The sequence below is a fragment of the Lathyrus oleraceus genome, chromosome 3 (assembly GCF_024323335.1).
Source record: "Lathyrus oleraceus cultivar Zhongwan6 chromosome 3, CAAS_Psat_ZW6_1.0, whole genome shotgun sequence".
In the NCBI taxonomy this organism is placed as follows: Eukaryota; Viridiplantae; Streptophyta; class Magnoliopsida; order Fabales; family Fabaceae; genus Lathyrus; species Lathyrus oleraceus.
The window spans coordinates 69761437-69775183 of record NC_066581.1 but is presented as its reverse complement, the minus strand read 5'-3'; the positions used below and the strand labels follow the sequence as shown (position 1 = coordinate 69775183).

At 31.7% G+C, this 13747-nt stretch overlaps 1 protein-coding gene across 2 annotated transcripts; it reads right to left on the bottom strand.

Moving 5' to 3' along the window:
- Positions 1–3284: 3284 nt before the first annotated feature.
- Positions 3285–11048, bottom strand: LOC127132604 (receptor-like cytoplasmic kinase 176). Of its 2 annotated transcripts, XM_051061560.1 has the most exons (9): positions 10282–11048; positions 8848–8934; positions 8533–8751; positions 7958–8332; positions 7136–7345; positions 4591–4962; positions 4203–4446; positions 3978–4125; positions 3285–3838 (listed from the first exon to the last, which is right to left on the bottom strand). In XM_051061560.1, exons 1-9 carry the CDS (start codon positions 10289–10291, stop codon positions 3458–3460), a joined length of 2046 nt encoding a protein of 681 aa, XP_050917517.1. In that variant the 5' UTR covers positions 10292–11048; the 3' UTR covers positions 3285–3457. The 2 variants fall into 2 exon arrangements, with proteins under 2 accessions (XP_050917517.1, XP_050917516.1); XM_051061559.1 differs by having other exon boundaries at positions 8533–8934.
- Between the last annotated feature and the right edge of the window lie 2699 nt (positions 11049–13747).

Below are 13747 nucleotides of genomic sequence, written 5' to 3'. Positions count from 1 at the left end.
AACTTGACCTAAAGCAAATATAAGTTTCCAAAATAAAATATTTATATTACTCATAATTAATATGTAAAATTACATTTACATTCCTTTAAATTTGATCTATTAATTGGATAGGGTGTTTAAAAATTTTAAACTAATGTGTTACATTTCATTTACACAGTTAAGTTTTTGTTAAAAAACATGTATGTTTTATATTTTTTCTTAAGTTAAAATATAAAGATATGAAGTAGAAGAAATTGTGAAATGGAAAATCAGGTGAATCAATCCTTATGGCTTTGAAAGCCGTCATAGATAGATTAAAAAAGATGAAGGGTTACTACCTCTTTTTTTACTGTTATTTGGATCATTTTCGAAAGAAAAAAAACGGTAAAAAAATAGGGATTATCCCCCTTAATCTTTCAAGATTCCTCTCTTTATTCCCCCTCATTAAACTCGGTTAGCTTCCCCCTCATTAAACTCAATTAACTTAAAAGTTGATGTGTCATTGACATGTATGCAATTTTCACTTTAAATCATTTAAATCATTTTCACGTGTGTAAATCAGTAAGGGTAATAACCTAATTACCCCAATAGATTAAAATGAAAATTGCATTCATATCAATAACACTTAGGCTTTTAAGTTGACTAGGTTTAATGAATGGGGAATAGAGGGAAATTTTGAAAGGTTAAGACGGTAATAAAAAAAAATATTACAAGGGTTTTTTGAAAATGACCCAAATGACAAAGGTAAAAAAAAAGGTATTAACCCAAAAATGAATGATCATTTTAATTCACTTCATAGTTCAACAACGCACCAATGATTCTCATTTTGTGGAAGATGTCTTGTAAATCTTTAGTCTTTAGGTTCCTCTATTGTTGGCTTCATAAAGTGGTAGTGGTTTCCCACTCGTCAACTTGGTGGTTTCCCACTCTTATCAGTGGTGGTGGATTTAGTTAATGCGCTGCTTTTATCATCATATTTGGAATTAAAGAGAGAGAAACTGAGTTTGATTTCTATGTTTTTGATGGAGGATGTAAAATGAAGTTAAATGACATTGAAGTTGGGAGAATGGATGCAGGGTGATGTGAAAATCACAATTTTTTAGTATGATTTTGAAACAATTTGAATTTGGTGCGGTAAACACTTTGAAAATGTCATCCTTCTTTGTTGCTTTCCTTTTTCCATATTTCTAGTTTTAAGTATCATTGAAATTTAAAGATGCACTATATTTTTATGATTTATGATTTAAGAAAATAGTTTAATGTTAATTATTCTTTTAATAAAAATATTATTGGCCTCAACTTTACTTTTATTCTTCTTTTTTTGTAATTTAAGATTTAATTTTAATTTTTACAAATCTATTTCAATTGAAATTTGTTATTTATTCACATAATTTCTTTTATTATAATTTAATAAAAAAATAATTATAAATAAGGTGGATAATCTCGATTTTTTTTTAAATAATCATGTTTTTCAAAACAAATACGAAAATAACCAACTTTTTAAAAAAAATTCAGAATGCGCCGAGGGAGTCAGCGTGACGCCTATGTGTGTTTCTTTTGAAAATAAAATTTAATTTTGCAGCCAACAAGAATCAAACACACAACCTTTGAATTAATAGTGAAACAGATTACCATTACACCATGAACCCTTCATGTTAATTTGTTTCATCATATATTTAATGAGCCATTGTTCTTAGATCATAAGAGAAAGACACTAAATTTTTATTTTAAATTTTAATATCTTAAATATATGAATTATATTCTTCAATAGTTATATAATTTATTTATAATCAATATAAATTGCTATTTCCAATATAAATTATATGTTACTCCTATTTTGTAAAATATTTTATTTTATATTTTAAGTTGTTTTGCAATATAAATTAAATATTAATAAGTTTTTCTTATCATACTATCTACTATTTATATTATTCTTTTATTTCATCATCTTTTCATATCATTAATAAATGATATATAATTTATTTATTTATAAAATTAATTATAATCTAAATTTGTGTGAAATATCATAAAGAAATTATTATTTAGGACGAAGAAAGTATCTCATTTAAGTTATGCACGATTTTTAAAAAATAATTGATAGTATTTATTTTATTATTAAAATAAATCTAATTTATTATAATGTTTTATTTTTAAAAAATATATTGTTTTTTTTTTATTTTATTAAACTTTATCTCTATTCTTTAATTTTTAAAAATATTATATATTAATATATTCAAATTAGTATTCAATTATTTTGTGTTTTATTTTATAATGTATTTATATTTTATTAATTTTTTATATATTAAATATTTAAGTATTATTTTATATAACTTAGACATGTATTAATATATTATATTATTTATAAAAAGTAACTTATGATAAGACATGTATTAAATATTTAAGTATTATTTAAATATTTAACTTAGACATGTATTAAATATTTAAGTATTATTTTATGATAAGAAAAACTTATTAATGTTTAATTTATATTGCAAAACAACTTAAAATATAAAACAAAATATTTTACAAAATAGGAGTAACATATAATTTAAAATGGAAGTAACAATTTATATTGATTATAAATAAATTATATAAATATTGAAGAATATAATTCATATATTTAAGATATTAAAATTTTAAATAAAAATTTAGTATCTTTCTCTTATGATCTAAGAACAATGGCTCATTAAATATATGATGAAACAAATTAACATGAAGGGTTTGTGGTGCAATGGTAACCTATTTCACTATTGATCCAAAGGTTGTGTGTTCAATTTTTGTTGGTGGTTGTAACATTAAATTTTATTTTCAAAAGAAACACACATAGGTGCCAGCTCTATTGACGCCTCTTCATGAGGCCAATGCATGTGCACCGTTGAAAATTGATTATTTTCGTATTTTTTTTGAAATAAAAATATTTTCTAAATTTGCAGAGGAAATAAAATTAAAGAAAAACTCAAATAAATAAAAAAACTCAAATTTTAAAATGAAAGATCAAAACCTAAAACTAAAAAAAAATTAAAGAAACTAAAGTTGCAATTAAGCCAATATTATAATTATAATATTTATAATATTGTTTGATTCAGGTAGCCAATCCTATTTAATGAAATAAATTTTGATTGTTGTAAATTTTTACATGGTAATAATCTGATTGTTTTATTAGAACTCAAATAATGAAAACTAATCTGGCTATTTTTGTTGTATTTGTAAAAACTATATTTTTTTTATTTATTTAAAAAAAGTTTCTTATAGATTATGTCAAAAAAAGTATATACTAATATTCTAATTCCTAAAAAAACACAATCTGCCAACTACACTATTTACTCATTAATTAAAATCTTGTCACCCAAACCACTTACCAAATACCAATAGGTAAAAGCTTCAATCACGTCGGAAAATTTTGCTGCTTATGATTCAACCTTTAGCCAAGGATTGAAGTGGATCTAATTACAATATTACAGAGTTTTTTTTTCGGTATTCATCGTCCTTCATGAAGATCCTCAGAGAAAACCACTGTCCTAGAAATGTTGTCATTGTCAAAGGCGGCACTTAAACCGGAGTATGGGCCTGAAGAGAACACTGACGATGCTCCGTCAAACTCAAACGTGCTAGAGGACTGTCTCAGATTGGTCTGTGTATTGGATGAGGCTAGCACTGAATCATGGTATTCTGTGATTCGCTGCACCATTTTAAGTGACTGCACCACTTCACCCATTGTCGGTCGTTGGTTTGCTTCAGGAGCAACACATGCTGCTGCAATCGTGCACACGCGTACAAAATCTTCGTTTGGATACTTTCCCCCAAGCTTCGGATCAGCAATCTCATCTAACCGGTCTTTATCTCTAAGGATCGGTCTGGCCTGAATGGAATAAAAAATTTACAGTCTGCTCAATAGTGAAACTGAAAACTTCACAGAACAGATTGAAATGCAATCTTTGCTTCCAATTATAAAATGCAGAAAACATGGGAAGATGCTTTCAAGGTATGGAAGAACTAACCCAGGTAACAAGGTTCTCTTGTCCAGATGGCTGTGACATATCCACGGGTTTCCTTCCAGTGAGCAGTTCTAGCAAAACAACTCCATAGCTATACACATCACTTTTAACAAGTAGGTGTCCAGTCATGGCATACTCGGGAGCTACGTACCTACATAAAAGGTTTGTTTCACCTTAAACCTAAACTCTGGAAATAAAAACAATAAGAAGGAATATACCAAGACTAACCCAAATGTGCCCATGACACGAGTAGACAAATAATTAGCTCCGCCTTCAGGTGCCTGCTTAGCAAGACCAAAATCTGCAACCTTAGCATGAAAATTATTTTCGAGCAATATGTTGGATGCTTTGAAATCTCTGTGTATTACACATGGCTGTGAGTCTTCATGTAGGTATGAAAGTCCTCTTGCAGCATCGAGAGCAATCTTCATTCTGGTGTCCCAATCTAGAGGACAATTTATTCCCATTGGACCTGGAATAAGGCAATGTGAAATCTTAATTAAGGTGTCACATTTTGAAAGTAGAAAAGACTATACCAAGAAAAATAATAGAACAAATAACACAAGTAAAAGTTCAAATTTAAAATAAGAGCCCACTATTTGAAAAATTACACTACCATGAAGCCAAGCCTCCAAACTTCCATTAGGGACAAGCTCATAGCAAAGTAGATTTTGTGACGACTCACGATTACTATAGTATCCCACTAGTTTTACAAGGTTACGATGATGCAACCGACTAAGCATTTCAACCTCGGCCAAAAACTCTTTGTCACCCTGTTGCCCTCCATTTGTAAGCCTCTTAATTGCAACAGAAGTACCATCACTTAAGATACCTTTAAAAACCTTACCAAACCCTCCTTCTCCAAGTACACTTGCAGGTTCAAAATTGTTTGTGGCTTCTTTAAGTTCTTCAAAAGCAATAAATCGTGTACTGGTTGGGTGGGGAATAGAACCCCCAGCTGAAACAGCATTCTCTGTCCTTGGCTTTTCTGCAGGAAAGAGAGAAATATGAGCTGTATATACTAAAACACAATATAAGACAACACAAGATAAATGAAATGAATTCTAAAATAAATAAAAACATCATTGACATCTAAAAACTATCATTGATATTAATGTTACAGATGAGTGTGTTATAAGTTATTATTATTTCAGCAATAGCTGGTAGGTCATTTTTCCATAAGTAACAAACCTATAGTGTTACAAGCATATGACTTTACACTCTGCCTTACTGTTTAAAAAGTAAAACCATGCTACGATGAAATCCTTAAGAATAATTAAAAGAGAAAAAAAAAACATTTTACCATTTCGCTCCAAACCTTTTAACCCAGTTTGGATTTGCTTCTAGATTATAGAAGCTTCTCAATAAAATAAGTTAATGGTTCTTCCCATACAAAAAAAGTCCTTATAAGCTTGTAGATATTTATGAAGTAGTTAAATGAGAAAGGTTCTAAAAGAATTGGGATGCAGAGGCTAATTTCAACGTATACAGCAAGCGATTGTTTAAAAATTCTATGATTGTTGCAAAACTGTGTAATATTTCTTTTTCCATTAATGCTTCTCAAAAAAGTTTTCCAAACGGGATCTAATTTGCTATTTATTTCGTCGGCAGCTTGGCACATCATTTCTTCATAAATAACACCCTGAGTCTCAAATGCATTATGCACATGATCTTACATTATACCTTACTGTAAAATGTAAAAACATGCTAAGAAGAAATCCTGAAGAAGGAAATAAAAGAAATTACTATTTTGATCCAAACATTTAACAAAGTTGTTAATTATTTCATCAGCAGCTTGGCATTTCATTTGTCCATAAATGGCAAAAATTGAAATTCACAAGCACGTGACCATAGATTTTAACTCACTGTTTAAAATGTAAAAAAAAAGGATGAAATCCTAAGGAAGAATTAAGAACAAAATTACTATTTTCTCCAAACAGACCTGTAACCATGAGAGTTTTGACACTTGGCTGCTTTCAATGGGTCAGGTAGACATAGCACTTTACTAGATGTAGAGGTCCACAATTTTGGGTTTCTATCCCTAATTCAGCAGTATAAAATTGTAAAAACATGGTAGCATAAAAACGAAAGGAGGCTGTGACACAACAATTGAGAGTTGTTTCCATGTGACTAAGAGCTCATGGGTTCAAGTTGTGGAATCGGCCTCTTGCAAATAGGGCTGTTCATGGTTAATGGTTCATGGAGAAAACCGAACTGAACCGAAACAAACCATAGTAAAAATTTATTCGAACTGAACCGAAACCATTTCAATTTACTCCAAACCGAACCGAACCATAATCATTGGTTTGGTATACCATTTTGAAATTTCGAACCGTACCGAACTGTTAGAAGTTAAATTTCCCCAAACCGAACCGTTTATTAAAGAACCGAACCGTTAAACTATTTTTAAAAAAATTTATAAAAATATTAAAACAACTTTTTAGTATTTTTCATTTTCGGTTTCGGTTCGATAACAGTTTCAGTTTGGTTCGACTTTCAGTTTCGGTTCAGTTCTAAAACTGTTTGTGCAATATGGTTTGGTTCACTAACCAAACATAACGGTTCAGTTATTTTAACTTCAGTTCGGTTCGGTTCGGTTCATGGTTTTTTTGAACAATCCTACTTGCAAATATAAGGCAATGCAGCCAAGAAAGGCTTCCTGAAATAGATCAGCAAAAGCCTGACTAAATAAATTCAAGTTTATATTCCTGATTCGGCAGTATAAATTTGTACGAACATGCTAGGGTGAAATGAAGAGGTGCCTTGGCATAACAGTTGAAGTTATTGTCAGGTCTCGGTTAGATTTGTGGAAGCAGCCTTTTGCGTAAAATAAAAAACCTGACTATTTTGCTCTAGATGTTAATTCAATAAACCAAGAAAGCTTTGACATTTGACAACTTTCGATAGGTCGGGTACACAACATTTAGTGAGCAATTTCAATTTTGCATTTCTGGTTTAGCAGTATAAAATTGTTTAAAGAACAATTGAGTTTCTCAGCAAAAGCTAAAGAAAATTCCTCCTCAGCTCCAGTGAGGTCAGTTGCAGACAATAATAACTTAAAGAAGTCAGTCAACAATTTTAATTTTGCATTATTGATTCAATGGTATAAAATTGCATGCTAACAAGTTTCATGATCTCAATTTACAATTAGTGATATTTACCAGTTTCAATGGGGGGTGTTTTTTCCTTTGACAGCAGCGTGCACAAGCAGAATATTAATATAGATACAATTGCAATGAAGAGCATGCCAATAGCAATTCCAAGAACAAGAAATAGATTTGAATGCCCTCCCTTATTTGAAGAACTCAATGATGTAGCCGTAGGTGAATGATATAAAGGTGCTTTCTCTGGCGAAGCAGTTAAAGTAGGTGCTGCATTAACACAAAAATATATGTTGATAAATATAAAAACATAAGGAATTGTTTGTTTTATTATTTGAGTTCAATAACAGTAGGAAAAGTTTCTGACTACATGTTAAACAAACACCAGGGCCTCAGTGTGTAATAGTAAAAAATTAAATAATGTGTAAACCCACAAACACATACAGAAAACAAGGATAAATAATATAATGACAAATATTATATCTTCAATGTCACAATTCAAATTTACATTTCACAGTACAGAAACCACCATAAGCATCAGCATTGTGTGCTGTGTGCTGGTTGAAAACAAAATCTATGAAAAAATGTTTTTTTTAAAACAGTCATTAAATGCCATGAGTACAATATGAACACAACTTTCTCTTCTTAACCACTTAAGCAGGAATTGTGATATATTAAAAAGGGAGACGAATAAAGGCAAAGTTGTAATAATGTAATTTATACACACAAAAGTTAAAAAACTAGGTGCAAATAAATAAACATTATTCTTTGTAACCTGTACAATAGTCATCTTTAGGTTACTTTCGCAATTCAAGTACATCAAAGCACCGTGATTAGCAGTAAGTCAGTAACATATTTTAGATTAAAAAATGCTTGACCTACCTTGAGTTGGAGGTGGAGGTTCAAACCAGATTATGTTGAGAAGTTTGTACCCACCTACTAATCCAGGGTCTAGGCGCACCTTATGCATTGAAAGTGAAGAGTTTATTTTAGAAGCTTCATTGGCAGAGAAACTGATGCCTTTATGTGGAGTAATATCCATTGAGATATTTAATGTTGAAAAGTTGATTACATAAAAGTTTATCAGGTCAATCTGGGTATTATTTTGCAACCCTAGCTGGGTAGCTAATTCTTCAAGAAATTTATCCCAATCAGGACTCTGAGAGACATTCAAAAGAAGAATGTCTAGCTTTATGGGATATACACAGTGGCAACCCTTACCGCCTCGTTTCAACACCATGTCTTGTTTACAACAATCTGGAAGAATGAAAATAAGCAACTATGTCATTACAAGCTTCGGGTTCCAAAGCTCACAAAAACAACACAAGACAATGTAATGTTTATTTTCAACTTTAAGCAGTTATTGAGAATAGGATGTGCCAGTTTTCTAGGCTGGGCTTTAAAAAAAGTGACAACTACAAAGTTAATTTTTTTTTAAAAAGAAAGAGATGACTTACTGGAAGCATGAGGGGTCAACGGTGGCTGAGCCAAAACAGAAGGGACTGCAGCTTCCGTAGAATGAATAGGAGCAATATTTTTAAAGCCGGAAATTGGAGGTTTCCATTCACTCCTCTTCTTGAATTGGATGGAAAAATGTGAACTTTTAGGGGGGTGACTAGGGTTTATTAAAGGGCCATATATAGGAGGGTTGGCCGGGGACAGTGCTCCAATTGTTGCTGCACCATGAGAAAGCACATACTTAGACCCGTGGGAGTTCCAGTGTTTCAAAGATGATCTAGCAGCAGATAGCAATGGAGGTTCCAGTGTTTTACCATGTGCACCAAACTTGATCATCAATACCAGGTAAGATAATATAAGCATCCATTTCAGCAATAAGCCCTGGACCTTTTTTAATATATCTGCATTGTTGGGGAAAAACCAAAAGCATGCTATTAAGGATACTATACAAAACTCTAAATTGACAAAAAAAATTGAAAAAGTATTACTTTTGTATAACATAAGCCTAAGCAGAGCTATAAGAATTATGATTGCTTCTCAAGTAAAAGCAGTGCCAATGCGCAAGGCTGTACAAATTACAATAAGAATTTCTAAGATCAAAGTTAATCTTGCTGGTTGTGCTGAGAAGGAAAAAATAAACTAGTAAAAATATTGATTCTTATAGAATACTAACTCTGTCCTTAAATATAAGACCCCTTTGAATAAATTACGGGAATTAAGAAAAGTTAATTGTAATATTAAATTTGTTGACAATGATATTGTTTTGCAAGTTTATCCTTCCGGAGAGAGAATTACTTAATGTTTTTATCTGAATATTTATTACAAATTGCAGAAAAATATTTAACATAATTAGAGGTGTACTATGTAGGTAAAGAAATAATCAATGTAGTTGGGAAATTTTGAAAAAGGTCTTCTAAAAAGGACAAGGAAAAAACTCAGTTTTAGATTTAGGGATGAATGTAGTAATAACCATTCTTATAGAATAATTGTTCTTCCTGCCAAAGTCCACAACAGCTTGCTCCATTATTTGAGATGCTCTTACATGATTAAAGGATCATAAGATGGACAAAAGTACAAAACCTCAACCTCAACTCCATAGATCATATCTATTAGATTAAATAAATCCTCTTTCCATCTTCTAGGTTTCATTAATTGATTTACTTCCTACTATTATTCAAACATGGGTCTTTTCCATATTTGGCAACCAGAATATATCAAGTAAAAAAATTTATAATATCAAATACATTGCAAAAGCTTAGAGCCGGTTTAAATATTCCCCTAGTCATTTTCTTTTACTACAAATTTGGAAAACAGATCTAACATTTTCAGAAATTTCAAAAATCTCAAAACACATTTTTATTGTTTCTAAAAATACAGTCTTCCTAGTTGTCTTCCATCTTTTATCCATCACAATCGTTCACCACACGCCTCTCATCTCACTCATCGTTAGTAGTTTAGAATAAGCACAAATTTTCAAAAAATGAAAACTCACAATGTTTTTAGAAACCCTAACATACTTTTCTTCGGCATTTTCAGTAACATTCTCCTTGGTTAAACCATTAACCCCAAATTCAAAATAGAAACTCCATATACACACAGTGTCTCTAGTTAGTTAAGCAGCATTTCCAAAGAACACACAGAATCTCCAAATCAAACCCGCAACTCAACAAAGCTTCAATATCCAATTTCATATTACATAGTAAGCATAAATTAAGCAAAAGAAGAAGTATCCGAAAACCTAGAATTACCGATTAACATGACCGACGCAGTTGATTGCTCTGAACGGTTCAGATCTACGCAGAATCCGGAAGAAATCAACGGCACTATGAGCAAGAATCGGCAGAAGCTGAAAACGAAGAACGATCCAAACACGGAACTATCATTGACGAAACTATTTCAAGCTGAGTTAATAACAGCAATAAGCTCCGAGTCAAACTTTCCATAACCGAGTCAAATCGGAGAATCGTGATTGTGAATATCTCGTTGTAGTCAAACTGTTAGCGGTTAGTTGCGTTCTTCCAACTGCCATGGAAATGGAAAAGAAGTAGAAGCAGTTTTTTTTGGTACTGTGTGAGGTGAGGTGAGGGTAGTGGTGGGAATTGGGGTATTTTGGTAATTTCAGTAGCGTGGGGTGGAAGGGTTTTAAATGCGGAGTTAACGGAAAAGAACAAACAAACGGTAACAGTATGGATTTTTGAGAAGCGTGTTGAATTGGATTTGCAGGTGTTAGATTGAATTGAAGGGGTCAAGGGGATAGGTAATGATTTATTGAATTTATGGAGAGGATAGTGTCGGTACTGCTTTATCCTTTTTTGTCATAAGTTGACAAGGTTTGAAACAGGATATAGTAATCCTTTACTCTAAAAGGCAATTTATTGGCATTCACTATGGTCTATAAACAAAGACGCTAAAGGCCAAATTTACAATCGTTGTTGATGAAACCAACAAAGTGCATGTGTCAAACGACTACTATCATTCATCATTTCATTATTTCAATGATGAATGTGTGAATCAAAATGTGAAAACTACTAGTAGCCACTAGGTGCTTATTTGTTGTATATGGATATGGATATGTGCTCACCTATATGAATACTAGTATGTCTTACCACTAGGATTATGAACTTAAATTCTTTTAGGAAATAGGTTGATTTAAGATGAGAGATGATATCATTTAATTGTTCAAAATCGTGTATATATATAAAAAAAAATTCTTCCTTAGAAGTAAATTATAGTTACAATTAATTTCTCTAAACAATGAAATTCTTTTATATTTGTGTTGGGAAATTTATGTCTCAAGTTACTTGATAAATAATGATAAGAGAAAGAATTAAAGAATGATGGAGAGAGAAGAGTATATTGGAATGGAATTGATGGAATTAATTTTACAAACATGTGTTACATCTCTTTTATAAAGGATCGTTCTACTAACTAACTTCTAGTTAGTAATCACATGCATAATTAGCATTAACCACATGTATAACTAGTATTAATCACGTGTTTAATTATCATTAATCATTTACTAAGTTATCACTAACCTCGTATTGAACTATTAATAACTACGAACTGAACTAACAATAACCACATGCAGAAAATTTAACTACACATCCAATATCCTTCCTAATTCAGTTTCTTAGGTTCCCAATTTCCATGAATTATTTGGCTTCAACTTCAGCTTATAAACTCACTTTACATATATTGCTTTTTTGCCTAAGTTCTCAACCAGTTCCCATGTATGGTTTTTCTTGATGTCCTTTAGCTCCTTAACCATTACATTTTTTCAATTCTTATCATGCAGGGTTTGTACATGATTAATTAGTTCTGACTCAATCATCATTGCTTCTTCAATCAAATTCACCATTTTCCTTGATAACTTGATTTGGAAATCTCTCATAGTCATTCAGTCTTACTGATGGAGTTCTGATCTTGCTTGATCATCTCACTCATCAAATTTGTGCAGGCTCAGCTGGTGTAACATGATTCTCAGCATGCATAGTAGTTCTGATGTGGCTTGAACTTTCACCTTCTTACATTGATTTTCTTGAATTTTCAGCCAAATATCAACATTTGCTTTCATCAAACACCATGTCTCTGATGATGTGTTTCATGTGTCTTAGTTGAGGAGATACATTTTGAATTCGTCTCATATAATCCAAATGGATGATATACAAGTGAGAGAGAACTTGACTGTTGAGGCATCGCCCATGCGGATAGAGGATCGGGAAAGTGAAGTAGTTGCGCGGTAACGAGATTGCCTTTGTGAAGGTATTATGGGGAGGACCACCTGGGGGAAACATGATTTGTGACCTGGAGAGTCAGATGAGAGAGTCGTATCTGACTCTGTTTCCTTCAGGTAATTTTCGATGACGAAAATTCTATAAGTGGGGGAGAGTTGTAAAATCCCAAATTCGATTAAATTATTTAATTGAATTATTTAGATTTATTTTTTTTAATTATTTGATGTTGGTGTGCATTAAAATAAAATTATATGATTATATGTTGTTGGGTGTAGTGACAATAGTAGGGTGTGGGGAGAAAGTAGTAGCTTGGTATAATAAATTAGAGAATAATTTGAATAATTTTAATTTTAATTATTATTAGAAATAAAATGAGAAAAATGGTGAAATATGAGATTTGTCATTTGTGTGAATTGAGGAAAATATGTGGCAAGAGGAGAAACGTTGAGAATAAGTTAGGCAAAAACTACAATTTTGAGAAATATTGAGAACCATATAAACTCCAAAAGTTGAGGGGAAGGATAGGTTTTTAGAGAACTTTAACCGTATGTAAAAACAAAAGGCAAGAAGAACAGGGCTTTGGGGAAGAAGAACGCATAGGAGTTGCTAGATTCATCATTGTTGCTGGAAATATAAGGTAAGAAGGAGAAAGGACTATCAATATGCGTGTATTGCATGATGGGATAGAGAAGATGGGTTCATACTCTCACTAGGGTTCCTAAGTTTTCTTTTGATGAATGGTTGCTTAATAAAAAATTGGAAAATTGTTGGTTGATTTTGTGGTTATATGTGTTTCTATGAGTGAATCCATGTTTCAATTATCATGGATATGTATGTATGAGGTTCTCCCATTGACGAATGTGTGAAAGCTTGAGTTGTATTCATGATTGATGATGAAATTGTTGTTGAATTATTGATGAATTGTTATGGACTATGATGAGAATATGTGTTATGTATGTTGATGATTATGAAAATATGAATCACTATTAATTCATGTTTGCGGGTATGTTGAATTTGGATGAATTGATTGAGATTATGAATGGAAGTTAGGGAATGAAAAGGATATTGAACGTACGCGAAAAATTAGGTGTTTAGGCAAAATTGGCTTAGACCAATTGATTGGCCTCATGGAGAAATCTATTGGTTCCCTCAAAAATTTGAAAAAAAAACAAAGGAACAATCGATTGGTCTTAAGGTGGAACCGATCGATCAATTCAAAATTTATGAAAAACATAGTCAGAGAGTTTGGGATAATCGATTGGTCCCTTGTGTCAATCAATTGTCCATGTTTTAGTTGGTTGACCCACTTGTCGATTTTGGTCGTAACTTTTGTTCCCTAAGTCTAAATGAGACGTTGTTCGAAGAGTTGGAAATCTAACGCGCAGAGCTACCTCGTAGTAGTGTTTGGTGAGTTGTTTGAGTCATAATCATGTTCATATTGTAGTAATGTTTGTGATGACTTGTAAGATCGATTAGCGAA

Excerpts from the sequence above, each read along its gene's own strand:
- LOC127132604 (XM_051061559.1), bottom strand. Across the intron at positions 8,333-8,532 it reads GTTGACCCCTCATGCTTCCA|ATTGTTGTAAACAAGACATG; the intron begins GTAAGTCATCTC and ends TCATTCTTCCAG. Across the intron at positions 4,126-4,202 it reads CGTGTCATGGGCACATTTGG|GTACGTAGCTCCCGAGTATG; the intron begins GTTAGTCTTGGT and ends CCTTTTATGTAG.